The sequence below is a fragment of the Phyllostomus discolor genome, chromosome 6 (assembly GCF_004126475.2).
Source record: "Phyllostomus discolor isolate MPI-MPIP mPhyDis1 chromosome 6, mPhyDis1.pri.v3, whole genome shotgun sequence".
In the NCBI taxonomy this organism is placed as follows: Eukaryota; Metazoa; Chordata; class Mammalia; order Chiroptera; family Phyllostomidae; genus Phyllostomus; species Phyllostomus discolor.
In genome coordinates, this window is record NC_040908.2 from 166,565,609 (window position 1) to 166,590,644 (window position 25,036).

Below are 25,036 nucleotides of genomic sequence, written 5' to 3' on the forward strand. Positions count from 1 at the left end.
AAGAGCCACATCTTACTAATCCTCGTTTGTAAATTCCATAAAGGCAGAGGCGTGCTCGTATTTTTCATGTCTCCAGCGTCTGCCAGGACCTCAGCAACCTCAGAGAACGTGTTCCCAGAGAAGAAACTAATGGCACGAGGCTTTCTCCCTAGGCAGACGCCTCTCAGATCCCCTCAGACAGCTCTGCACAGTCCCGGAGGCGGGAGTCCCAGGAGCCTTTTGCTGAGTGAAGGCGTTTTTTCTGTTTTTTTTTTTCCTGCCAGGCCCGGCCTTCCCTTGGACATTATTGCTGCCACCTGAAGACTCATGTTTGGCCTAAGCTGCCAGAATGGGAGAAGCCCTGCCTTCCAAGTGAACCAAGTTTTTCCTTGGGGCCCACCGATTACCGCCTCACTCGAGCCAGAGGCTGCCTCTCGGACTAGGCCGCTAACTACAGACGTTCCCAAAGCACCTCCCCACCTCCCCACCCCTCCTTCTGCCTCCCCACCCCGCTCCGGCAGTGGCGGTTGGTGGCGCGCCGTCTTCTCTCTCCCACCCCACTGCTAACGAGCGGGCGCAAGGCCTTCTGGGATTGGCTGCGACAGCATGCATCTTCTCTCAGGCTCTCTGATTGGCTGCAGGGCGCGCGGGATGTGAGCCCTGATTGGCTAGGTTAGAGCGCCTGCGCGGCGGGGTTCTCCGTCGCCAGCCATTCCTGGGGAGGACTGCCGGCTGGCCGGACGTCTCGCCTGCTTCTTCAGGAGAGGTCCCGGCCCTCCGGGAAGGCGGTTGCGGCGGTAAAATGAAGATATTCGTGGGAAACGTCGATGGAGCGGATACAACGCCGGAGGAGCTGGCAGCCCTCTTCGCGCCCTACGGCACAGTCATGAGCTGCGCCGTCATGAAACAGTTCGCCTTCGTGCACATGCGCGAGAACGCGGGCGCGGTGCGCGCCATCGAGGCCCTGCACGGCCACGAGCTGCGGCCTGGGCGCGCGCTCGTGGTGGAGATGTCGCGCCCACGGCCTCTTAACACTTGGAAGATTTTCGTGGGCAATGTGTCGGCTGCTTGCACGAGCCAGGAGTTGCGCAGCCTCTTCGAGCGCCGCGGACGCGTCATCGAGTGTGACGTGGTGAAAGGTAACGCGAAGGCGCGCGCACGGGGGCACTCTGCTTGTTAGCCACTCCCCTTTCCCGGGGGTCGGTGAATGCGCGGTTGGGGGCGGGGGTGGCGAGAAGTCCGCGGGAGCGTGGTCCGAGTTGTTGGGGGCGCGATGGATAGAGCCACCCTCCTCCCCTGCGGTCCAGGCACCATTCACAAGTGGGAGGAAGCGGCTCTGGGTGGGTGCGGCGGCCACTGCTGGCCGAACTACGGGGCCGGGGACGCGCCTGAGAGACTCGCGAGTGTACCGGGGGCGCGCCTTCCACTGTTCTCCTGGGCCTGGCACCGAGCGGAAATTGGGAAGTGACGGGCACGAGCCGGATCATGGAGCGGGGAAGATCTCTACACTTCCCCAGACGTCGGTCAGAGCGAGGGACGAGGGAAAAGGTGGGGGCTGACGCCCCAAGACCACCCTCGTGTTCCCTCCCGGTGAATGCTCCCGAGCGGAAGGTAACGGGGCCCTTGGACGTTTCTTGGGCTGGGGTTTTTTTTACTATTCCGTGGCGTGGGTGTAGTCATGGGTATAGTTACTCGTGGGTACAGGAGGGGGCCCTTCTGAACCACTATGGCCTTTTAATATTGTTAGGTGGTTTAGGCGTGGCAAATCTGCGCTTTCCAGATCCTTCAAATTTGGGTTTATTTTCTTTGGGCTCTATTTTGCATCTGTGAACTTGGAAATCCCGACCTCTCGAGCGTGGAAGGAGGCTTACTTTATGAAGGCTCCTTCTCCGTAGACTTTACTTACCAAACCTGTGCCCCAGGGCATTGCCATTCTTTTGAAGCTTGGTGATTTTGCAAGGGGGCATACTGTGTGGCTGAGGGGGAATATGGGAAGGGGTCTGTGAGGGGTTTTCTTTAATTCCTTAGACGTTCATTAAACACTTATTAGTTGTTTTTGCTTGATGAGCCTGATCTTCAGGGCAGATCCCTAGTTTGCCTTTTAAATGTATCACCATAATTTAGGCCTGACCTCTTTTTTGGAACCTAGTTGATTTTTTTCATAGTATGGGTTCCTATTCCCTAAGCTGTTATTTTATATCGCCAGGGTTTGGTGGGACAGCCTTTGTGTATGTGGCTAGTCTCTGTATCTCTTGGGATCAGAATTAACTTTGCCCTGACATCTTGGAGGATGCAGCCTGGGAGTGTCTGATGCCCGACTCCTGGTACTACTGGATACATACATGGTCACTATCCTGTGTGAGGTTTTGAGGCCAGGAAATAAATGGGAGCGCAGGTGCTTATTTATTTCCACCAAGATAACTTCATTTGCTGTCCCGGAGGGGCACATCTTTTGGGCCACCTTGTCCTTTCCATAACTGGGAGAAGTGTAAAGGGGTGTGCAGTGTCCACTCCTGGATGAATTCCTTGTTGTGCATTAACACTGCATTCTGTTTTCCTCAGCTCAGGTTGTGCAAGCCCACGACTGTCCGGAATCGGGTCCCTGCTGGGTGCTCTGAGGCAGGCTGTATGGTGCATGGATTTTTGCTTTTGTTCAGAGTTAAGGAATGAGAAAGGCCTCAGATTGGGCACCTGGCCAGGAAATGGATGGGGGTGTAATGGCTCATTATGAGAGTTCTGTGTTTAATTGAGCTATGTATCTTTCGTGGTTCTTAGGCAGGGTGGCTACTAGATTGGAGTCTAGAAACTAGCATCTTCAGAGGCAGTCTCTATGGAACTTCCTAGTCAGGTAGCTTGCTTTTAGGTGGTAGGAAAAGCAGAAAATGCCTGAATTTGCTTGGGACAGACACTAAGTGGTAGTGGGAGGCAGGGTGAAATGTACAACTGTATGGGGTTTTTAGAACTGTTGGCTGACTCCTTGTGATAGAGCAAAAGTTTTGTGCCTCCGTAAATGTTTGATGAGTAGAAATGCCTTGACTTCTCAGGAAGTGGTGGTCAGCCGTTTGTAGCTTGCTGATTTGTAATTTCTGATATACTTTGATGTAAGGAATTGGGAAAGATCTCAGCATCATATCCTTCACTGGTACCTTTCTGTGTCTTTGGGGTGAAGGAAAGTGAGGCTTTTAAGTTGGAAATATAGTAGAAGAAACTAGCTCTGGCTCTGTAAGTAGCTTATTTCTTGGGATGGGAATGGGCATTTTACTGAGTCTTATGTTGGCTGTCAGGCCTTGGAAAAGAACAGAAACTTGGCATGGCACAGGACAACTGGTTCTGTTTTATTTCACGGGAGAAAAACATAGTTGCTTGGTTACCCCAGGACCTTAGATACGATTTGATTTGTAGAGTAAAAATCTCCATAGCAACAGCACATTATAACCACTTTCCACAGCTACATTCTATTGGGTGTTCAGAGATGAAGTAGGAGAGTCCCTTACAGCTAGGAACCGTTTGGACTTCAGGGAAGGTCTGAAAGTCAGAAGAGGAAACCTTTTCCTCCCCTTTTTGGGGGCGGCCATTCTTTTCTCCTGTATACAACGCAACTCTAGTTTCGAGTTAGTTTTTTACTCTTTTCAGGATAGGAAAACTCATTATTCTGGATTCTCTTAGCTTGGTGCTGGAGGAATTACAATGCCACCAGATCATTAGGTGATCTCTGTAAAACATTGCTTGCTAGTCCCATTAAATGCAGTGGATTTTTTTTTTTTTTAGAGGTCACACTGCTCCTTATACTACCTCTCCAGATTAGAGGGGTCCCTGGAGTTCTCTAGGTTTCTGTTTATTGTCTTCACTGCCCTAGGAGTAGTTGGTTTCTGGGAATCTTTGATAGGGTTAGGTCTGTGTTTGGCTGTTCACTGATAGGATTGGTTAGCCTGTTTGGATTGAGTCTGAATAGCCTATTCCCTCCAATATTAGGCTTAGGAAATTTCTTATTTTAAACTGGTTAAAATTGTAGCTGGTGGCTTAAAAAAATCAGGCATATAGTTCAGGTGGGCGGTCAACTGCGTTGTACACTCGAAATCTCAATTCTCAAACTTCTTTCTCAACTTGGTCTCTTAATAAAACTCAACTGAGTAGGGAGTAGACAGTGGGATGTCCTGTTGCTTTTGTAAACCCGTTAAAATATTTTTTGTTGGGCTTTTTTTTCTCTCTAGGTCATTCTAGTTTCAGGTGTGCTGGGAATATAGAATACTTTTCTATTCTCTCAATTGCCTGGAGGTTTTTTCCATTCCCCTTAATCTGCCTACAAGCTCCTGCTTTCTGATTGCCATTGCATTCTGGTGGCTTTGCCATTTTTCTGAGGGTCAGCTCAGCCTCTTCTTTTAAAGAGATCTCCCACCACCAGCATCTATTTTTAGCTCACTCTATCAAAAGTGGAGGTGAGAGATGAGAGGACAGCTCTAGTGCTCTGTATCCAGGCCAAAAGGAATCCTTTTTCGTTTCACACTTGGTAGATAAGGAATCAGGTTCTGGCCGTGAGGATGTGAGGACTGAGAGTTCTGGTAGTTCATTTTGTCCTTTTATTGTCTCTGGCTGGTTCCAGGTTTGCACATACAGATGGCATTGTGTATCTTTAAAAAAAATTTTTTTTATTCGTTGATTTTAGAGATAGAGAAGGAAGGAGGGAGGGGGAGAGAAAGAGAAAAACATTGGTTTGTTGTTCACCTATTTGTTGATCTTTGTATGTTTCCTGACCAGGGATCTAACTTAAACGGATTGGGGATAATGCTCTAACCAACTGAGCTACCTGGCTAGGGCTGTGGCATTGTATCTGTGGTGTTTGATTAGAGATGACAGATAATATTCTGTAGGGTAATAAGCCTATAGTTATTCCTAGGCTTGAATAATAATAATTCTTTATCATTATATAATTACTTTTACTTTGCCAGGCACTTTTATCTTCTTATTTGAATCTCCTAACTCTGAGGTGGGTAGGACAAATTTGTCAGAGGGAGAAATAAATTTTAAGTTCCTCCAGAGCTTACAGCAAGTCAGTGATAATCTGGATCTGTAACTGAAGTCTTTTAAGCTTTAGCCAAAGATTCCTTGTTCGGTACCATACTTCTGACTTAAACCTGTTGGTTAAATTTTTATTTTCTCATGGGAGTTGGTTGGTGGCATTGCCTTAGATCCAGGAGAATGACTTGCTCTATAGGACCAGCAAGAGAGGGCATCCCAGTATGAAAGTTTCTAGAAATTAGGATACTTATTAGAGCCCATTTAAAAGGAATTGTTATCTTTGGGAATGGACCTTAGTAAGTTCATCCAGTTCGTTCATTTCCTGAACTGATGTGAGAGAGATGGGGTCCTGGTCCTTTGGACTGTATCTTAAGGTGGCCACAGGTCTAGATGAGGTGAAGTGCATGGCCTTGTTTCCCATGAGGATGATCTTATTATCACTTGTCTTCATATCCTCCTTGTACCATTGTGGTTTGTAAGTTTGTATGAGAACAAGAATTTCTTCCCATTCCTCCCCGTCCTAAAGTTTTCTTTCTATGTGGTAGATGCATAGGTCTTTGAGATCCACATCCTGTCTTAGAGCCTGTCCTCCCACTATAGCTCGTTCAGATCCTGAATGAGGACCTCAGGGGTAACCTGTTTAGCAGAGCCTGCTTGCTGCAGTAATTGCAGCTTCTCACCTTGAAGCTGAGAAAACAATCTTTCCTATAAATAGTTTGCTCTGTGAACAGGAGCCCAAGGGGTAAGGTATATCTTTGCCCCTTAAAGAGGAACTGGTAGAGGATGTAATGTAGCCTGTGGGAGGAGACTTGGGCTTGAACTCAGCCAGGAGGCTTAGTTCGCATTCCAACACCCGGTTGGTTTACATGGGGTCCACCTTCTCCCTTTTCTAGTCATATTACATAGTCCTGCTTTACACATTGACTTCTTGGGGGTAGACTTGGTATAGTGAAGGGCATGGAGAGCTGGGATTTCTGTTAATGGCTCTAGCACCTTTTGATTTGGGGCAAGCCGTATAAATTCTGAGCATGTTTGCCCACCTTTAAAATGAGAGAAGGATCCTTTGCTCTGCCTCCTTCACAGGGTTGTTGTGGAGTCCAGTGAGGTCCTGTGCATGAAAGTGCTTTGGACACTGGGAAGTACTGTGGGAAAAGGGGAGGAATTTCATGCACTGCACATGCAGTCTAGCGCTCTTGCCTTAATTGGACCCTTGGCTGAGACATGGGTTATGCCAAGATGTAAGTGGTCGTTTCCAGGGTTTGAGAATTAAGCCTCAAAGGTGAGCAGTAGTCTTTGGTGACGTTAGATTAGAGAATACTGAATAATTAAGTGATCCAGGCACTCTTTCTGCGTTTTTTTCTGCTGGTTTATACTTACAGGAGCTGTGAAGATTTTTATCCTGTGTTGCAGTTCATCTTTGCTCTTTCTTCTCTCACCAGGAAGTTGGGTGAGGTGGCAGGGGGAAAGGGGAGAATGGGGAGAAGGCCACAGGCAAAGGTGGCTTCTTGGGACAGCCAGAAACTTTGTTATATGGAAGCCACATTTTATGACATACTCCTGAAGAGAAGGGTTTGGAGGCCTGGAGGTAGTTGGCAACAGCTGGGTGCTGTTGGTGTATCCAATTTGGGACCCGTTGGGTAGCATGCCCTGCCCCCCTAATTGCTAACCCTCTGTCTGCTGCTTTATCAGACTACGCGTTTGTTCACATGGAGAAGGAAGCAGATGCCAAAGCCGCCATCGCGCAGCTCAACGGCAAAGAAGTGAAGGGCAAGCGCATCAACGTGGAACTCTCAACCAAGGGTCAGAAGAAGGGGCCTGGCCTGGCTATCCAGTCTGGGGACAAGACCAAGAAACCAGGGGCTGGGGATACAGCATTCCCTGGAGCTGGTGGCTTCTCTGCCACTTTCGACTACCAGCAGGCTTTTGGCAACAGCACTGGTGGCTTTGATGGGCAAGCCCGTCAGCCCACACCACCTTTCTTTGGTCGCGACCGCAGCCCCCTGCGCCGTTCCCCTCCTAGAGCCTCTTATGTGGCTCCTCTGACGGCCCAGCCAGCCACCTACAGGGCCCAGCCCTCAGTGTCGCTGGGAGCTGCCTATAGGGCCCAGCCTTCTGCCTCTTTGGGTGTTGGCTATCGGACTCAGCCCATGGCAGCCCAGGCAGCCTCTTATCGCGCTCAGCCCTCTGTCTCCCTCGGGGCTCCGTACAGGGGCCAGTTGGCCAGCCCTAGCTCCCAGTCTGCCGCAGCTTCCTCGCTTGGGCCATATGGTGGAGCCCAGCCCTCAGCCTCGGCCCTTTCCTCCTATGGGGGTCAGCCAGGTGCGGCTTCCTCGCTCAACTCCTATGGGGCTCAGGGCTCCTCCCTGGCCTCCTATGGTAACCAACCATCCTCTTACGGTGCGCAGGCTGCTTCGTCCTATGGGGTTCGTGCAGCTGCTTCCTACAACGCCCAGGGAGCAGCTTCCTCCTTAGGTTCCTATGGGGCCCAGGCAGCCTCCTATGGGGCCCAAGGAGCAGCCTCCTCACTGGCTTATGGGGCCCAGGCAGCTTCTTACAATGCCCAGCCCTCAGCCTCTTATAATGCCCAGTCTGCCCCATATGCTGCACAACAGGCTGCTTCCTACTCTTCCCAGCCTGCTGCCTATGTGGCACAGCCGGCTGCAGCTGCTGCCTATGCCGGCCAGCCAGCTGCCTACGCTGCACAAGCCACTACTCCAATGGCTGGGTCCTATGGCGCCCAGCCGGTTGTTCAGACCCAGCTGAATAATTATGGGGCTCAAGCATCGATGGGCCTGTCAGGCTCCTATGGGGCTCAGTCAGCCGCTGCGGCCACTGGCTCTTATGGCGCTGCAGCTGCCTACGGCGCCCAGCCTTCTGCCACCCTGGCAGCTCCTTACCGCACTCAGTCAGCTTCATTGGCTGCTTCTTATGCTGCGCAGCAGCATCCCCAGGCTGCTGCCTCCTACCGTGGCCAGCCGGGCAATGCCTACGATGGGGCAGGTCAGCCGTCTGCAGCCTACCTGTCCATGTCCCAGGGGGCCGTTGCCAACGCCAACAGCACCCCGCCGCCCTATGAGCGTACCCGCCTCTCCCCACCCCGGGCCAGCTACGACGATCCCTACAAAAAGGCTGTCGCCATGTCAAAAAGGTACTGTATGCCCCCCCGCCTCTGCCCCAAGCTGGGGCTTAGGGCAAGGGGCTGAGGTTGGCATGGGAGGGAAACTGGAGCCATTGGCCCCTCCCTTGGTCTTCTCTACTCCCGTGGGATGTCCAAAGGCTGAGGGGGATGATGTGTGTGAACTTCCCTGGTCACCAGGGTTCAGGTGGAGCATAGTGCTCAGACTGGGATGGTACCAGCTAGTCAGGCTGGGAAAAGCGTGACCCGTTTGGGCGAGCCCAACTGCTATTGGAGCTACCGCCTGCAAGATCGTGGCCCATAGCTTTTCCCACCGTCTGTAGGAATCTTAAGCCTGTTATGTGGTTGTCCTGGCTTTGGTGGGGGTAGGTGTGAGAGAGCAGTCCCTTTGGCACTCATTGGCTGAAGGCAACGTACGCGAGGTGCGTCCACTTTGGGAAGTTGGGGACCTTGCTTTTGTCCGCCGTTCTGTTGATAAACAACCACGGTCTTTCTGTGCAGGGCCCAGGGGAGGGAATAGTTTGTGGTTTGGGAATGCAGACTAAAATCCACTTTGACCAGTTCAGAAAGGAGGGCTTCAGTAACGGGCTTGGTTTCCCACTGAGATGAACCAGGCCTGATTTCTTGCCCTGGATAGGGTGATGAGCCTTCTGACAAAATCTCGTGTGTTGGAGACCAGTCTGATCACACCCTCCCTATCCCCATTGGCATCTCCCCCATGCCCACCTGGAGCCCTCTCCTCAATTGTCTCATTCACCAACTGTCTTCTTCTCTCGACTAGGTATGGTTCCGACCGGCGTTTAGCCGAGCTCTCTGATTACCGCCGTTTATCAGAGTCGCAGCTTTCGTTCCGCCGCTCGCCGACAAAGTCCTCGCTGGATTACCGTCGCCTGCCCGATGCCCATTCCGATTACGCACGCTATTCGGGCTCCTATAATGATTACCTGCGGGCAGCTCAGATGCACTCTGGCTACCAGCGTCGCATGTAGGGGCAACCTGGGATTGGGCACCACAGGGAGGGGAGGAGACAAGTGGGTTGGGTGCAGACCCGGGTTATAACCACTGGCCCATACCTCTCCTGTGTGTGGTTTTTTCATCCCTTCTACCATGTGGGCCTTCCCCGGGAGACGATCCATTTGAGTGTTCGGCAGTAACCTACTTTGTTCCTTCGCCTCAGCAGCAAATCTTGCTACTGGCTCTAGATCTGCGGTTTCCCCTCTCCCCTGCCTCCCGTCTCCCCAGGATGGGAATTTCTTTTACGTTTTTATTTTTCCCTGGCTCCCTTTTATTTTTGTGCGCGATATTTAAGGTCGTCTGGATGGGGAAGCAACCTGCAGCTGAGGTCGCCGGCGCCTTTTTCTTTTTAGATGTGAGGGAGGCCAGGAAAGGGTTAGCTTAACCATTTCCTATGCGCCAAGCTGTGCCAGCAGTCCAGGGCTCTGACTGCCCCTCTAGACTGTGTTGAGACTGAATTCCTGTTGGGACAGTCAGTTGGTATGTGTTCAAATTCCTACCGACTCCTGATGTTCTAGCTGATGCTGAGTGGCACAGTCCCACTTCCCTATCTCCCCAAGTAGGTGGTGTTAGAAAACCTTAATTTTTTTCCCTTTTGTATGGACTACAAATAAAACTTGGGGCAATTTGCAGTTTGGAAACCTGGTTGTCATTGTCTTGATTGCACTCAGTTTCAGAGGAGCCAGTTTGACATCCAGGAAGACGTGACAGCCCAATGGAAGGCAACCAGAGAACCCATGGCAGATGAGGAAAGGGGATTGAACGTGGAAATTAGAATGCTTGCCGTGCTGCCCAGGAGGATGTAGCTCATCATCGGCCTGCTAGTCTGCCATCTTGAGGAATGGAGAGTCCAGATCAAGTTGCTTGGGCTTCTTCAGCCCTCGACTTGAGTTAATCACACCCCAATACAGTAAATTTGTTGCCCATTATCCTGTGCCTGTGCTTGACTGGTTTTCTTGACTTGTTTCCAGTTGAGAAACAACCTGTGCTCCAGCAGCTTGGTTCTGGGGTTTGGCTTCTCAAGTGAGAAGTGGGGAATGGGCTTGCTTTGGTGCTTACGAGGCTAGTGGATCCTTCAGGCCATGGGCTCGAGTGAGTGCTGGGGCTGGGACCTGGAGAGGAACCAGTGGTGGGATGGGGGGCGATGTTGGTGTCTGATTCCGCCCTGTGGTTGGAGCAAGGAGGGGCGGGGACGGTTGGAAGACGGTATGGGAGAGCCTGGTCACAGAACCGATATTTCGCCTGTTGAACATCGCCATGGAGCGTCCTTCCTGCGTCCTGCCCATCTGCTACCATCATGGCCACCTGAGACTCACTTTCCCTATTCCATTTGTTAGAGTTCCCAGATATTTTCTTGCTGGGTTAATATTTGAAGCTGTTACGATCGACTGGGAATGGGCTGAGGTGCAAGTATAACCAAGGAGGGGTGCTGGGATAGGGTGAGGAATTGAAGACCCTGTCTACTTTTATTCAGGGGCTGGAGGTTGAGAGGACCTGGGTGAACAAGAGTTCCAGCTGGGGACAACATGGGAGGCTTGGGTGTAATGCTGGGTGGATGGAAGAAGACTGGTTGGGTAGGGTGATAACAGAACGACCACCTACTGATGTTCCTTTGGGTAAGGCGATTTTCGGGACGCGCGTGTGTCAAATGGAATTCAGGTGGGTTGTCTTCTGCCTCCTTTACTGGCTTGTGAATCTGCCTGTGACAGAGTAGTTTGTCCCAGGTGTTCCCTCTGCGCAGTGGGGAAAAGCATATGGATGGTCTTATAACCATACACTCTCATGGATGCTTATTGGGGTGGTCTCCGGGCACTGGGACCATAGCTTTTTTTCTTTCTGCTCACTGCTTTGCCTTCAGGTGCTTCGCTGCTCCTTTTCATTTCTTCGCAGGACTGGGAGGGGAAGTTCGAAAGGTTTCTTGGCCCTTTTCAGGAGTGAGGGCGGGTGATCTGAGGGCCAACCTGACAGGTTAGCTCTCTTTACTACCTGGGAGAATGCAGTGTTGGTTGATTGCAGGCCTGTGTATTTGTAGTGTTTGTCAGTGTGGCTTTCTGTCTTCTTCCTTTCTCTCCAGCGAGGGTTCCTGTGAAAAACAGCCTAATGTGCTCTTGGGGTCAGTGCTGATGTTCCGCATTGTAACCCGAGTTCTTCAGTGTGACCTGGCCTAGATGATCACTCTGCATGTCGCCTTTAGGTGCTGATGCCCTTGCTGCCTCAGCCCCCGGCTTCTCATCGTTCAAGCCAGAAGGAGCTACAAAGCTAAATCATTGGTCACTTTCTTCTTTCTTGCAGATTGTTTTACAATTCCCTCTACTCTTAAATTATGCCACCTGTGTTAATCCTGTATCCCACTCATGCTTCGCTTTTTGTGGATTTCTGATTTTCAGGGTCCTATAACTTGGAGGTGGTTGGGTTGAGTGAATGGGAGAACATACATTGGTTTTGGGAAAGCGCGCGGGAAACGTGGGCTCCCAGTATCCTTTAGATTCTTGCACTTTTGCATATATTACCTCTACAACTTGGGCTTCATTCCTTGCAGAAGTTGTGGATGATTTATTCCTGGAACAAGACCACGTAGAGGCTTCCAGCCTCTGCCTGCTTGAGGTTTGGACCTTACTTCAAATTTTGCCTGGGGTAGGCCTGGGTCCCCATTCCTTCCTTTTACTGGAGGTAATGGGACTGTGACTGGTCAACCTGTAGGGCAGGTGACCTTTGTACTTCTGACTGTCAGTTAAACTATGCGGAAGTCCATGCACATGACACTTCGTTCTTCCGTCATTTGTTCTGTCAAGCCAAGTTAGCTGACTACAACGTGGGTTGGCTGAGGTTATATTGAAAATTTACTAGATTTATGGACTAATGTGCTATGTAGCATGTGTAATAAAGAAGATGGATGGCAGGCGGAAAGGTTATATTCATCTAAATTCTATAGGTACCTTTAAAAAGGTTGTAAAGGGGGGAACCCGGAGTTTTCCGGAAAAGTTCTTCAATGAGTTCTTCACTTCTAGCTCTAAATCATTTGAAGCACTGTGTCCATAGTGCTGGAAATAACAGTGTTTAGGTAACTGAACCCCTGGGCTGATCTCAAGGAATTGATAGCCTGGGGAGGAAGGACCTACATTAATGAACTAGTTACAGTAACGAGCAATGTTAGGGAAGTGATAGGTAGGAAAGGAGAAGACACCATAGTCCAGGTAATTAGAGAAAACTTTCTGGAGTTAGGATTAGATTTGAAAACTAGGTACAGAGAGACTGACTGAGGGGTGCTGGCTCTAAAATGAGGTTTCCTGAGTTTGAATCCTGGTTCTACTTCAGTTTTCCATCTATTAAATAGGGATAATGGCTAACATTTATTGAACGTGTTAAGCATTGTTAAAAGTGCTTTTCATATATTAATCTTCATTGTAACCCAAATGTTTTAGGTATTCCTAAACTTTTTTTATAAATGGGTAGCCTGTAGGCTAGTAGCTTTTCTTGAGGTTGCATGGCTAGAAAGGAGTGAATCAAGGAATTGAACCAGCCATTTTGAACCATCAGGACTTGTAATCATTATGATAATACTACTGTTGGAAGGATCAAGCGAGAACATGAACATGTGACAAGCATAGGGACACACACACACACACACACACACACACACACACAATGTGTATACACAGTCACTGATCATTACATGCTAGCCATCTCGTAGAAATGAGAACACTCCAGGGAGATTGGGGTGGCCTGCTAGAGCACACAGCTGGGCATAGGACTTTGGTATATAGGAGTAACTGAAGGCAGGGGATTTTGTAATGCATGGTACCAGTTTCAGCCACCTCCAGTCTCAGACAACACTCACTGTTCAGTGTCTTGGGATCATACTCTCCTGGATATGGGAAAGAAAGATATTGAGTCTGCAAAGACAGTAAGGGGAAGTTAAGAGCATGTAGCTGGGAATGGGATTGGAGGCACAAGAAGCTTGCTTAACTGACCTAGTGGCTCCTTCTGAACCTCCTTAGAGAATACTGGTTTTTAATTTAAGGCTTTATAAGACTAGTAATTCATTTCTGGGCCAGGAACCAGAGTTAGTTATTAGGTGTATAAACTATTCACCCTGAAGGGTATGAAATTTACACAGATTGCTTATTCATATTTGAGTGTCTTTCACTGACACCAGTGTTTTCCTTCCTAAATTTAGATTTGTCCCTCATTCTCCTAAGTCCGGGGTCCAGGCTCTTTCATCTCTGAAAGAGCTGCAGCCAGAATATATATATTTATGCTTGACTCTTGACAGAAATCAGCTTTCTAGATGACTTTGGACAAATAACTACCTTTTAGGACTTGGTAACTTGGTAATCAAATTAAGAATCAGCAAAAAGGCATCTACAAGTGTTCCAGACAAGGTGCTTTGAAATCATCCCATTCAATCCTATTTTCTATAGTTGGCATTGTAAGGTAGCAGATCTGGAGTAGGTGTCTTTAAATAAAGGAAAAACCTTTCATGGAAAATAAACTTTTTGTTAAAAAATTCTTAAAGAGATTTTATTTATTTTTAGAGGGGAAGTGAGGGAGGAAGAGAGGGAGAGAAACATCAACATGTGGTTGCCTCTTATGTGTCCCCAAGTGGGGACCTGGCCTGCAACCCAGGCATGTGCCCTGACTGGGAGTCAACCAGCGACCCTTTGGTTTGCAGGCCAGCACTCAGTTCAGAGCCACACCAGCCAGGGTGAAGTATTGGTTTTTAAGGGACAAACATTAAGCTCCTTTAATATGGTATTTTTAATCAGTAAAATATGTTAGATGAACATTGGTATGGAGACACTCAAGCTATAAATCTTCATACTTAAAGGTTGATTTTACAGCATTTGTCAAGCTGGTAATCCTGGTGGTGAAAAGCTGTAGCACAGGTTACCTCCTGGCTTTTGGGTACCTACTTTTTTTTCTAGTGAGGGAGTTTGGAAAGTGTACTTAGCTGATAAGAGTAAAGGTGCTTGTTTTTAGTAGTAGGTATCAAGAGGTTAACAAATGCATTCATTTATCCATTTGTTCACTTAGTCAACAGATAAATTTAAGTGCCTACCATGTGCCAGGTGCAGTTCTAACACTGAGGACAAAGGGAATAAGAAAAGGTCCTTGTCTTTGTAGAACAAGTATTTGTGTGGTACAGTGGGTGGGAGGAAGGCAGAATATGAACAAGTTGGACTTCAAGTTGTAAATATTTTGAAAAACAACATGGAGTCATGAGATAGAGTTCGAAGGTAGGGTTGGAGTAGGGGGGTGTTTTTAGATGGGCGGACTTCAAGGGCACTGGAGAAAGAACAGTCTAATCTGAGCTGGGGACAAAAAGGCCAGTGTGCTGGAGCACAGTTAAGGGTGGGAATCAAGAGCTGGGGAGGGGGGTAAAGGAGGTTGGGAGGCTCTGGCAAGAACCAGATTGGTAGGGTGGGTTTGAAAGTTTAACAATTGTAATGGGTTGTAAAAAAGCATGGGGATGACTTAATGTGGTTTATGCACTCAGTTGGATGAACTTGTAAAATGAAACAAATATGACGATCTAGAGGACTTCCAGGAGGTAAATCGAGTAATTAGGTTGGGAGATGGGAGTGGGCAGTGGTCTGCAAACTGGTTTCAATTGTGACCCTGAGAAGACTGGTAATCCCAGGCTCCTGTAGACTTGGAGAGATTCCTATTTTCATGGAGGGAGTTGATCTCTTATGTTTTGGTATTTTGGAAGTTTATCTCCAGGGCTGTTGGGACACAGAATATTTTGGAAGATCAAACTCAAAAGGTGCTGAAAGGATTTTTTCTTTTTTTAAACCAGACGTATTTCCTTGTGTAGATAAGTTGTGATCGCCTCCTGATGCCGGTCCCCTCCGAAGCCGTGGGTACATGGAGTTGTTTTTCTTCATCACTGATCATATGGCCTTCACTCAGTCGCAGTATCAGCATCAGAATCCAGTGGTCCAGTGAAAATGGACCAAGATTAGTGACCACTATGTGTTGATGTTACAATTTGGGGTTTGGTTTTTAGGCCCTTAACCTTTTCCCACTGTAGAGTAAGTTCTTGACTTCTTTTCCAACATTTGATTTTAGTTATGTCAGGTTTTTTTTTTCTTCATTTTATTTTTAGAGAGAAGGGAGGTAGAAAGAGGGGGAGAAACATTAATGTAAGAAACATTTATCGGGGTTGTCTCTCCCCCCCCAACTGGGGACCTGACTCAGGCGTATTTCTTGACTGGGAACCAGCGACCTTTCCCTCCGCGGGTCAACGCCCAGCTCACTGAGCCACACTGGTCAGGGCACGTGTCAAGTTTTTAAACCAACTTCCATAACCTTGCTTCACCTCTCTCTGACCCCACCCCTTTTTGCGGGGGTGGGTAGTACGTACTACTTAACGTCATTTCCACTCCCTTTCTTCAAAAACAATTTACTGATTTACCATGTTTTTAAGTTAGTGTTTTAAGCTTTTCAACCCAGTATTTGTCCGTCCCCTGTTTAACTCCTTTAAAAGCTTCCTTGTAAAGGGGTCCACTCCTTGCTCAGTGAATACGGGGTTGTGTAGGGAACGGGACCCTCTGGAGAATGGTGCTTCGGTTGTGTTTTGTATACAGCTGGTTGTGATTAGGCTTTTCCCTCTGAAGTCCGTTCTAGGAGTTTAAACCTACAGCTCTGGCAGATGGCGCCCAATAAAATAAAATAAAAAACTTATGTGCTCCAGTTTTTTCTCAGGGCAGGGTGGGGGTGTTTTCTCTATTTCCATGGCCACCGACACAGAAGCCGCTTCAGCTTGGACTCCAGGAAGCTGGTTGGGGGGCGGAGGGTGCAGGGCGCTTACCTTCTCGGGACCTCCTAAATGACTTCAGGGCTGTTACTCCCCCCATCTGAAGCTACGTTCATTAACTTTTTAGAGAGTCCCTTTAATCACCGCCTATGAAAATATTTGGGGGAGCTCCTGGGACTCTCAGGGTGACAGTATGGATTCTTATAGTTGACTTCTTAAGGCGAGACGCTCCCCTATTTTTCTTACTGGATTTTGGGTCTGCCTAAAGCTATCGTCTGCAGCCTCAGAGGGTGTGTTCGGGGGGATTAGGAGAAATTTGGGGTAGAAGGCGAAATAGCGCAGAATACAGCGGTGAGGGGAAGCTTAACAAAGTTGGCGCCTTGAAGCTAAAGACGGCCACACCTGGCTCTAACTTGCTCCGCCTAATGGCGGGTAGAACACTGCCGGCGGAGCCCACGTTTGTAGTTCCTCCCACACGCAACCTCTTACCCAATCAGTGACTTCGGCTTTGCGAAATTGGTGCTCATTGGCTTTCGCGTAAAAGCTCGGCGTTACTGACGTTCCCACCTCTTCCCGGCCTCTCAGGTAATTGGCGTTCCTGGCAGCCAATCAGGAAGAGGGTCTGGGCGAACGCCGGCCTTTTATTTTACTGAGGGACCAATCCAGTGGTAGGCTCTCCTCCCCCTCTCTACCCAGAGTTACTGCTGCGGCCGCCGCCATTTTAGCGTTTTGTCAGAAGCATCCGCGCCGCGAGGAAGCGTTCTTGCTGATTTCCGTGCGGGTGAGAGACTTTGACCCTCTCCACAGTCTTTTTTTTCACTCTGCTAAATATTATTTCACTCCTTTGGGCCTCAGGGGTATCTTAGCGGGGTCGCGGCCTCCGCACCGGTAGTACTTTATTTCGGTGTTCGGCATTTCGCGGTTAGCCTGAAGCGTCCCTTCCCCCACGACCTCCTCTGGGAATATCTTGCTTTCTGCCACCCTAGTGTCTCACCCGACTCGTCTCGGCTTCTTACCTCGAGGGTCCCACCGAGATTACTGCTCTTTCCTTAGACTTAGAAATTACAACCCCGTTTCGAGAATTTCTCAGGCCTTTAGTTCCTGGTGTCTTGGCTCGTGAGTCTGAAACCCCCGTCTCTGGCCACGCATTTCTCCATTATGCAGGAGCTCCGAGGGAGGCGTTCCCCGTTCCGGCGCTTCCTGTAGTCTCACCCCTCGCTATCCGGCCCTAGTCTCCGGTTTACTGCTTCCAAAGGAAATGCTAAATTTTAGAGTCTAAAACGTGGCTATTATAAGGCCCACTTTTCCGGAAATGGTAGATACTCGGTTATGAAAGGAAGAGCCGATCCGTAATTTAAGGCAGTCAGTCCAGCAAGCCAGTAGTTAGACCTTCGTTTTCTATCATAATGGATAGAAAAGCCCAGTTCCCTCAGCGCTGCGTTTATGCCCGCCCTTTCATTTCAATTCCCGTTTGAATCTATTATCCGCTTCTTACCAGACCTTTTGTGTACTAAGCACTATCTCTGTTACACACCTCTCATTAATTGGTCTGTAGCCACTACTGTAGGGGGGCTCCTTATTCCCACTTCCTTTGTTACTGTTCAGGGGTGGGTAAGACGGAAAAGCTGTTTGGAAATATGTGTTGTTTTTTTTTTAATTGATGTGGGCCTAAGGTCTTGTTAAAATTGTTTGTCATCCAGGCAGAGATGGTGAAGCTGTTCATAGGAAACCTGCCGCGCGAGGCCACAGAGCAGGAGATCCGAACACTCTTCGAGCAGTATGGCAAGGTGCTGGAATGTGACATCATCAAGAACTACGGCTTTGTGCACATAGAGGACAAGACGGCGGCAGAGGATGCCATTCGTAACCTGCACCACTACAAGCTGCACGGGGTGAACATCAACGTGGAAGCCAGCAAGAATAAGAGCAAAACCTCCACAAAGTTGCATGTGGGCAATATCAGTCCCACCTGTACCAACAAAGAGCTTCGAGCCAAGTTTGAGGAGTATGGTCCGGTCATTGAATGCGACATCGTGAAAGATTACGCCTTCGTACACATGGAGCGGGCAGAGGATGCCGTGGAGGCCATCAGAGGCCTCGACAACACCGAGTTTCAAGGTGACCCACCACCCTCTTTGGGAAGAGGGCTGAATACAAGGCTATGTGCAGAAAATAGGTTGGATAAGATAAGTAAAAGGGAGGGGTTTGGGGTAGAGGTTCAGCTGGTGGCTGGCTGATGTTAAAGAATTAAGTGTGGGTAATGGACCTAAAATAGAGAATGTTCAGGATTTAGAGGCTTTGTCTTAGGTGAATCAAGACTCCGCTTTAGTTTGGAGCCCCTGAGGCTTTTATGCCTGTTAGTGCAGAAATTCTTTTCTCTGAAGATTTGCCCAGTTACATTGTCTTTGCAGGGGAGGGGGTAGTGGGTAGTGGAGCACATCGCAGTTTTTCATTCTGAATGTATTGCCTCAGCACAGGACAGGCATACCTCAGGTGCACTGTAGGTTCAGTCCCAGGCCGCTGCAGTTAAAGTGAGTATTGCCATAAAGGGAGTCGGAGTCAGAGCAGGTTTGGTGGTGGAGGGTCTTACCTAAAATTTGAGGGGGAAGAAAAGCAACATCTGGGAAGCATAATAAAGCAAGGTAGCCTGTATCAGCATTATTCTTTATTTTATATATAAAGAACCCGGAAAAGCTGTTTGACACATTTTGAGAGTAGAAACCCTGTTCAGCTCCTGCACCTGACCCCAACTCAGTTTCCCAGTAAAAATAACTAGTGATCAGATAAACAGGTGCCTTTAAAGGGCTACAGCTCTTGTTGCCTGTACCAAGAGGTTCTATTTTGAGGGTGAGGCTAATTTCAGGAGTTTCTGAGGAGGAGGTATTGAGATATTGTGGGGGAGGACAGTAATGGCAATGCCTTTACACTGGGTTGGGGTTGGGGTGTGGACTTGAACATCCTTTGTGAATAGAGCACTTAGATGGGTGTTAACCTTGCAGTCTTGACTAGGTGGATCACTTTAGTGTGCCTGGAGGGCAGCTGGAGTTAGACTTTGGGAGGTCTTTTCTTGGTTTAAGGTCTAAGCTTCTGTGGCAAGAGTGGCAATCATGAGGGGGCTGGTAACCATGGTGGTTAACTTCTTTCACACACACCCCCTTTGAGTCCCCAGTATCAATAAAAGAGCCATTTCCCTTTGATTGTCACTACTTCCAAGTTATTGGGTATTTCCACAACTCCTTGTTCTTTTTTTAATCTGTATTCCAACCTTTTTTAGCCCAAACCGAGGTAGTGGCTGCTGTTTTTGCTCAGCACTCCTGTTATGAGTAATTGCTGCTATGTTTGCTGTTTATTCCCTCAAATTGGACCTTTCTTAGAACTGGAAGTCTGATCATCATTCTCCCAAGTAACGGGTGCTCTGTGTCATGGGTATTGCTGTGCCTTATTATAAAGTGTCATAGGTCTCTTGGGTCTAGTTTGTTTTCCTTTTTTAATTGGTAAGTTGAGAATTATTTTGTGTCAACAACTTAATTGGGAGCAAAGGCTGCTCTTGTGGAGGGTTTGTGGTCTGATACCTAATTTTTGGACAAGGAGAGGAGGTGGTGTCTGCTTGTAGTTGCATGTGTAAGGGAGAAACTGTGTGGATTGATGCAGGACAAACCCTGTAGCATTTGAACTCCGGGCTCTCTCTTTGCCCTGTTTTTATTATTAGTCATTCTCCTTAATACTACTTAGTAGAGTTCTAAGTGTATGCCAGGTAGCAGTATTTATTAGTGGTCTTTTTCTTTTTCAGTTTCTCAGTATTAGGTATACAGCCTGGCCCTCTGCATAAGGGAACTTCCATCCTCAGACTGAAAAATACAGTTGACCCTTGGACAACACAGGTTTGAATTTCAAAGGCATGAAAGGGCCCGTGTAGTTCAAACCCATGTTTAAGGGTAAACTATTTTTATTGTTTGCCCACTAAAAAATTATATTTTGGATTTTTTAGAAACAATTTTTTTTCCTAGATTGTATTAGGGCATTTATTAAGGATTTTTTAATGTTTTGAATATGCTTGGTTGGTTCCTTGGTTACACTTATTTTCTCTGAATTTGTTAGGTGCCAAAGTGGCCCTTTGGGCAAATGCCTGAAGGACACAGGTTAGTACTTCAAAGCATTCAAACATTTAATTGCATATATTAACACTTAACCTGCAGCTTTCACTTACCAGGTGTAATGTTTAAAACAGGACTTTTTTTTTTTTTTTTTTTGGTGTTTTGGTCCTTCCACCGCTTTTCCCTTTTGTAGCTTCCCAGAACCTAACTTTAATTTTGTAGGTGAATTGTGTATTTACTATTTTCTGTAATGTTAGACGAATAGATGACCTGTTGACTCTCCCCTAGTTCTAATCATTCATTTCTGTGACATCTGCCATGTTTGGTTGCATCACAGCCAGTTGCATTCGGAAGTTTTTTTGAATTTTGCTCACCATGAAATTGGTAGATTATGTTAGGTAAAAACACTTATGTGAAAAGGTTTAAAACTTAAACTTTTCCAGAAAAATTTTTTTTGTTAGGTTTTCAAAAGTGATATTTTGTGTTTGCAGAGTACAAATTTGTAGTTCTCAGCAAAAATAGTAATAAGTGCATATTCTTAGAATCTCAGATCCCTAGTTTAAGGTTTTTGAAAAAGTACTTTATTCTTTCTAAAATGAACAGTTTGATCCACTGCCTGATATTACTGGTCATTCTCCACTTTTCTATTCCCCCCTTTTTCTTCCACCGTTTTCATAGTCTTAAAAAATTCAGGCGCCTTGTGAACTCCCTGTCCTGTTTCCTTTGATTCTACTACAGGTCATCACAGTTAGTTGTCAGGTTGTAAAGTGTCCTTGTTAGGATCAGTAACAGAACCAGCAATTTAAAGAACCCAGTTAAAGGGTGGGCAGTCCTTCAATGTGCAATTTATTCCTCCTCCCCTAGTACCTGAGTGTTTTTTCCAAGAGTCGAAAATTGCTTATCACACTAAGCCACGGATCAAGTCTGTATCACTCTCTGTCAGTGGTAACTTCTTGTTCTATTCTCTTTGATTTTGGAGTGGGTTGAGAGTCTGGGGGACTGCTCTTTGCATTCTCCTGCCTAATGAAATCAGAATCTTGATAGTGAGGATTGGAGGTTCCAGAATCTTGTCTGAGCACTCTTGTGGTTTCTTTTGACATTGGGCCACTGTTCAGAGTAGTTTTTGTCCACAGGTACTTGACAAAGATGTAGATGATTGTTTTTGAGTGAAAGTAGTTTCTTAAGAATTAAACTAGTGTTAGGTGTTAGAGCGAAAACATTTTTTCATCTAATCTTTGTCTGAAATCAGGTCATTATACTAAATTTATGTATTGGATTTAAAAAAAATCTTTGTGGCACTGAGTCCTACGTTAGTGTTGTCTGGGTAAAGCCATTGCTATGACCAGTATCTGGGGTAGGGGCTGGGGCTATGATTAAGAGTGATAGCAACCCTTCTTGCGTCTGTTTCTTCAAGGCAAACGAATGCACGTGCAGTTGTCCACCAGCCGGCTTAGGACTGCGCCCGGGATGGGAGACCAGAGCGGCTGCTATCGGTGCGGGAAAGAGGGGCACTGGTCCAAAGAGTGTCCGATAGATCGTTCGGGCCGAGTGGCAGACTTTACCGAGCAATATAATGAGCAATATGGAGCAGTGCGTACACCTTACACCATGAGCTATGGGGATTCGTTGTATTACAACAACGCGTACGGAGCGCTCGATGCCTACTACAAGCGCTGCCGTGCTGCCCGGTCCTATGAGGCAGTGGCGGCTGCAGCTGCTTCCGCGTATAATTACGCAGAGCAGACCCTGTCCCATCTGCCACAAGTCCAGAATACAGCCATGGCCAGTCACCTCACCTCCACCTCTCTCGATCCCTACGATAGACACCTGTTGCCGACCTCAGGAGCTGCTGCTACAGCTGCTGCTGCTGCAGCAGCCGCTGCTGCTGTTACTGCAGCTTCCTCTTCATATTACGGGCGGGATCGGAGCCCCCTGCGTCGCGCTACAGGCCCAGTCCCCACTGTTGGAGAGGGCTACGGTTACGGGCATGACAGTGAGTTGTCCCAAGCTTCGGCAGCCGCGCGGAATTCCCTGTACAACATGGCCCGGTATGAACGGGAGCAGTATGCGGATCGGGCGCGGTATTCAGCCTTTTAAAGCTTGAGGTGAGAGCGGTGGGGTGTCTCTGGTTTTGCCGTCCCTTCTGCAGCCTGAAGGCTCCAGTTAGGCTGCCCTGCTTGCTTGCTTTTGCAGGGTTATGGTAAGATTACTAGCATGGTTTAGAGGCTAGGAAAAAGTCCTAACTAGTTAACTTTTTGAAATACATAAATATACTTAGCCCTCATGGCTATATTTCCAGGGCTCCTGGTAGTGGGAATCAATCTGATTCTATTTATGCCTGGAAAACAAAGAATGGTGTGATGAATCTTAAGTCACACCTGTGCTCCATAATTGAACTCAACCTGAGACCCAGACATTCAGATTCAAGTGTGCGGTTTTTCAGAGCCTTTGTTGAAATTCCTAGGTATGTGACATTACTAAGGTCTACAAGTTTCCTGTCTGCTCTGTGCTGTGTGAAAGGTCTGATATGACCTGTAATGATAAAAATCAATAAGTGTATAGTCACCTGGTCATTACTGCTCAGGTCCCAGTTAGCATGAAGACTACCCAAATGGCGGCATCTTAATCTTGAAGCAGCGTATTTCTGGCATTCCTGAACAGTTCACCCACTAATGAGCTTTATAGGAAAAACTCACTTGATGTTGGGGCAGAGAAGAATAGAAAAATTACCTCCTTTTGATTTTATAAAATTGAGTCCAACAAAGAATCTGGGGCATAGACTCAAATCCAGCTTCTCCACGCAGCTCAAGATTCATTCCCTGAATAGAGTGCCCACTCCATTGCTTTATCTTTCAATCTGTCCTGTAATAGCCTGTTTACTTTGTTCTAAACTGTCCCCGCAGTGTTAGATGTGACATTCTCTCCACTTCTTCAAGATAGATGATAACAGAGTATGCATATGCACACTTGTTAATTTTACTCTTTTTGATAATGTTGAAGTGTTGAGAGCTCTGCCTTAAGCCAGTGATTTTCAAGCAGTTGTGCCACAAGAATTTAGGGGCTTTTTCCTGTCAAATAAAAAAATGACAACATCCAACACAACAGCTGTCTGGTGTGAATGAATCAAAATTACACCTTGTTTTTATCAGATCAGCAAAAAATAGTTTTTGGTGTGCCACACAATTTCATTAATTCATTTATGTGTACCACAAGATGAAAAAGGTTGAAAATCACTGTTTTAAACAGATCACTGCCTTCATCTTCCTGCTAGTTATGGGCATTTAATCCTCTTGAACAGCCACTCTGCCTTGAGTCCTCTGGCTTTTTCCTCTGCTGCGCACTTTGAATCTCATGATTCATTTGGCTCTACTTGAGTATATTGTCTTTTGATGCTTGCCAGCTTTGGACTCTAGGTGTTTGAGATTGCTGTTGTATTAAAGGGTGATTCTCAGTGCCCTTTGAGTATCCTGTAGTGTGTCCTAGGTATTGATCCAAAATTCTGCAGTAACAGGGTGGGTGACACTCTGTCATCTTTTCCATTAGGGCAGAAGGTATGTAACTTGCCCAGGGTTATTGAGTAGGAAATCACTCAGAGGGCTGGAAAAGAAATTTGGTGTTTAGCTTACACTTGCCCTCCAGTACTTCTTTTAGGTTCTTCCCTAGGGAGTATTAGATGCCCTCAGGTCTTTCAGCTTGTTCAGTTGATGCTACATTTGCCTAGACTTTAAATGATTTTTAACTTGGACCTTGGTAGTAACTCCCAGATTCAAACATACTTTTGACGTTTTACCCCAAAGAGCTAATTGGAACCTTGCTCTTTTTCCTGCCTTCCAATGACAGTTTGTGATGTGGAATTACCTTCTCTGAGGAATGCTAATGTTAACATCAAGGGAAATGCAATGTCTGCCTACGCTCAGAAAAAAATTTGCAATTTAATTTAAGGAAAGGCCCCAGTCTGGGATTGCCTGACCTTCCCAGTTACTCTCTGGCCTTCAGGCTCTTTTCACCTTTAGAGATTACTGTGATAATGTACATGGGTACAAGTAAGTAAACTTAACTGAAGTCAAGTTAGCAGACCTTGTAGAGATGTTCTTTGAAGTTTTACGTGGGAAAGCCCTTTTGAGCTTTGCTGTAAAGCCCCTGTATTGTGCTCTCTTTCAGGTGGGATGTGTGTGGGCTGAAATTCCAAGCTGCAGTTGTGCATGAGAATACACCCTTCATGGTACCCCGTCTCCGGGACGTTCTCGGCTCTGTGCGTTCAGTCCCTCAGGAACTGTGGACCTTAATTTACCTTGCTAAGTTCAGACCACCTCTTCCTTTCCTCTCTCCTGCCCATTCTCCTGTTCTTCCTGTCCTCCAGTATTTCTGTAGCTTCCCGTTCATGTTCTGTTCTCCTAGCAGGCCTCGTTGTGTGCAGAAACTCGGGTGGGGCCTGTGCCACCTCCCCACCTCCTGCCTCTGGTGGGTGTTGGATTTGGGAATGACCCTGGTGAGAGTGTCACTGCTTCTGAGTCTTTGGCCCAAAGGCTTGTGGCAGGTGGACACACAGTTGGATCACTTTTTTTCTTTCCAGTGAAATAAATGGTTTTTCAACTTAGGATATGTGTGCTTTGAGAGCGTTCTTGCTTGGGCTTGTGTCTGGATTATTTATTTGTCCCTGAAAGAGAGGGGGAGGATGTAAAGTTTGACATTCAGCTCTGAGTGGACATCACTGTTTCCTTCTTGTAGGTAGACTTAATGGATGCCCAAGGAAAAAGGGGGTTATACAGAAGAGCCCAGGCAGGCAGCCTTATTGCAGTGAAGAAAGAGGTCCTTCCTGCAGTGGACCTCCCACTGGTCCACCTTTCATTTAAAACCATTACTTACTGAGTTTGGAGGTACAGGTTTTTTCCTGCTTGAGAAGTAGTCGTCACCCATCCATTACTACTTCCATTCCAGCTTCATAATCAATACATCTAGCTGGGCTAACTTCTAAGGAAGAGGTCTAAGAAAAGAAAGGATTTGAGGGAACACTCACTTTTTATGTCATGTGGAAAA

General features: G+C 47.3%; 2 protein-coding genes across 7 annotated transcripts; both read left to right on the plus strand.

Annotated features, from left to right (window-relative positions):
• Positions 1-656: 656 nt before the first annotated feature.
• LOC114498602 (RNA-binding protein 14) lies at positions 657-16,639 on the plus strand. 3 transcript variants are annotated; one of them, XM_028514607.2, is made up of 3 exons: positions 664-1,118; positions 6,685-6,795; positions 8,913-9,080. In XM_028514607.2, exons 1-3 carry the CDS (start codon positions 782-784, stop codon positions 8,933-8,935), a joined length of 471 nt encoding a protein of 156 aa, XP_028370408.1. In that variant the 5' UTR covers positions 664-781; the 3' UTR covers positions 8,936-9,080. The 3 variants fall into 3 exon arrangements, with proteins under 3 accessions (XP_035885636.1, XP_028370408.1, XP_028370406.1); XM_028514605.2 differs by having other exon boundaries at positions 665-1,118; positions 6,685-8,143; positions 8,913-10,645; XM_036029743.1 differs by lacking the exons at positions 6,685-6,795; positions 8,913-9,080 and adding an exon at positions 16,491-16,639 and having other exon boundaries at positions 657-1,118.
• LOC114498603 (RNA-binding protein 4) lies at positions 16,561-24,597 on the plus strand. 4 transcript variants are annotated; one of them, XM_036029744.1, is made up of 4 exons: positions 16,561-16,686; positions 17,606-18,023; positions 21,414-21,492; positions 24,161-24,597. In XM_036029744.1, the coding sequence occupies exons 2-4, from the start codon at positions 17,612-17,614 to the stop codon at positions 24,573-24,575; spliced, it is 906 nt and encodes a 301-aa protein (XP_035885637.1). In that variant the 5' UTR covers positions 16,561-16,686; positions 17,606-17,611; the 3' UTR covers positions 24,576-24,597. The 4 variants fall into 4 exon arrangements, with proteins under 4 accessions (XP_035885637.1, XP_028370410.1, XP_028370413.1 ...); XM_028514609.2 differs by having other exon boundaries at positions 21,414-22,104; positions 24,161-24,587; XM_028514612.2 differs by lacking the exon at positions 21,414-21,492 and having other exon boundaries at positions 24,161-24,587.
• The last annotated feature ends 439 nt before the right edge of the window (positions 24,598-25,036 follow it).

Coding starts and splice junctions, on each gene's coding strand:
- LOC114498602 (XM_028514605.2), top strand. CDS start 782: ATGAAGATATTCGTGGGAAACGTCGATGGAGCGGATACAACGCCGGAG. Junction 1,119..6,684: donor CGAGTGTGACGTGGTGAAAG/GTAACGCGAAGG, acceptor CTGCTTTATCAG/ACTACGCGTTTGTTCACATG. Junction 8,144..8,912: donor GCTGTCGCCATGTCAAAAAG/GTACTGTATGCC, acceptor TCTCTCGACTAG/GTATGGTTCCGACCGGCGTT.
- LOC114498603 (XM_028514609.2), top strand. CDS start 17,612: ATGGTGAAGCTGTTCATAGGAAACCTGCCGCGCGAGGCCACAGAGCAG. Junction 18,024..21,413: donor CGACAACACCGAGTTTCAAG/GTGACCCACCAC, acceptor TGTTTCTTCAAG/GCAAACGAATGCACGTGCAG.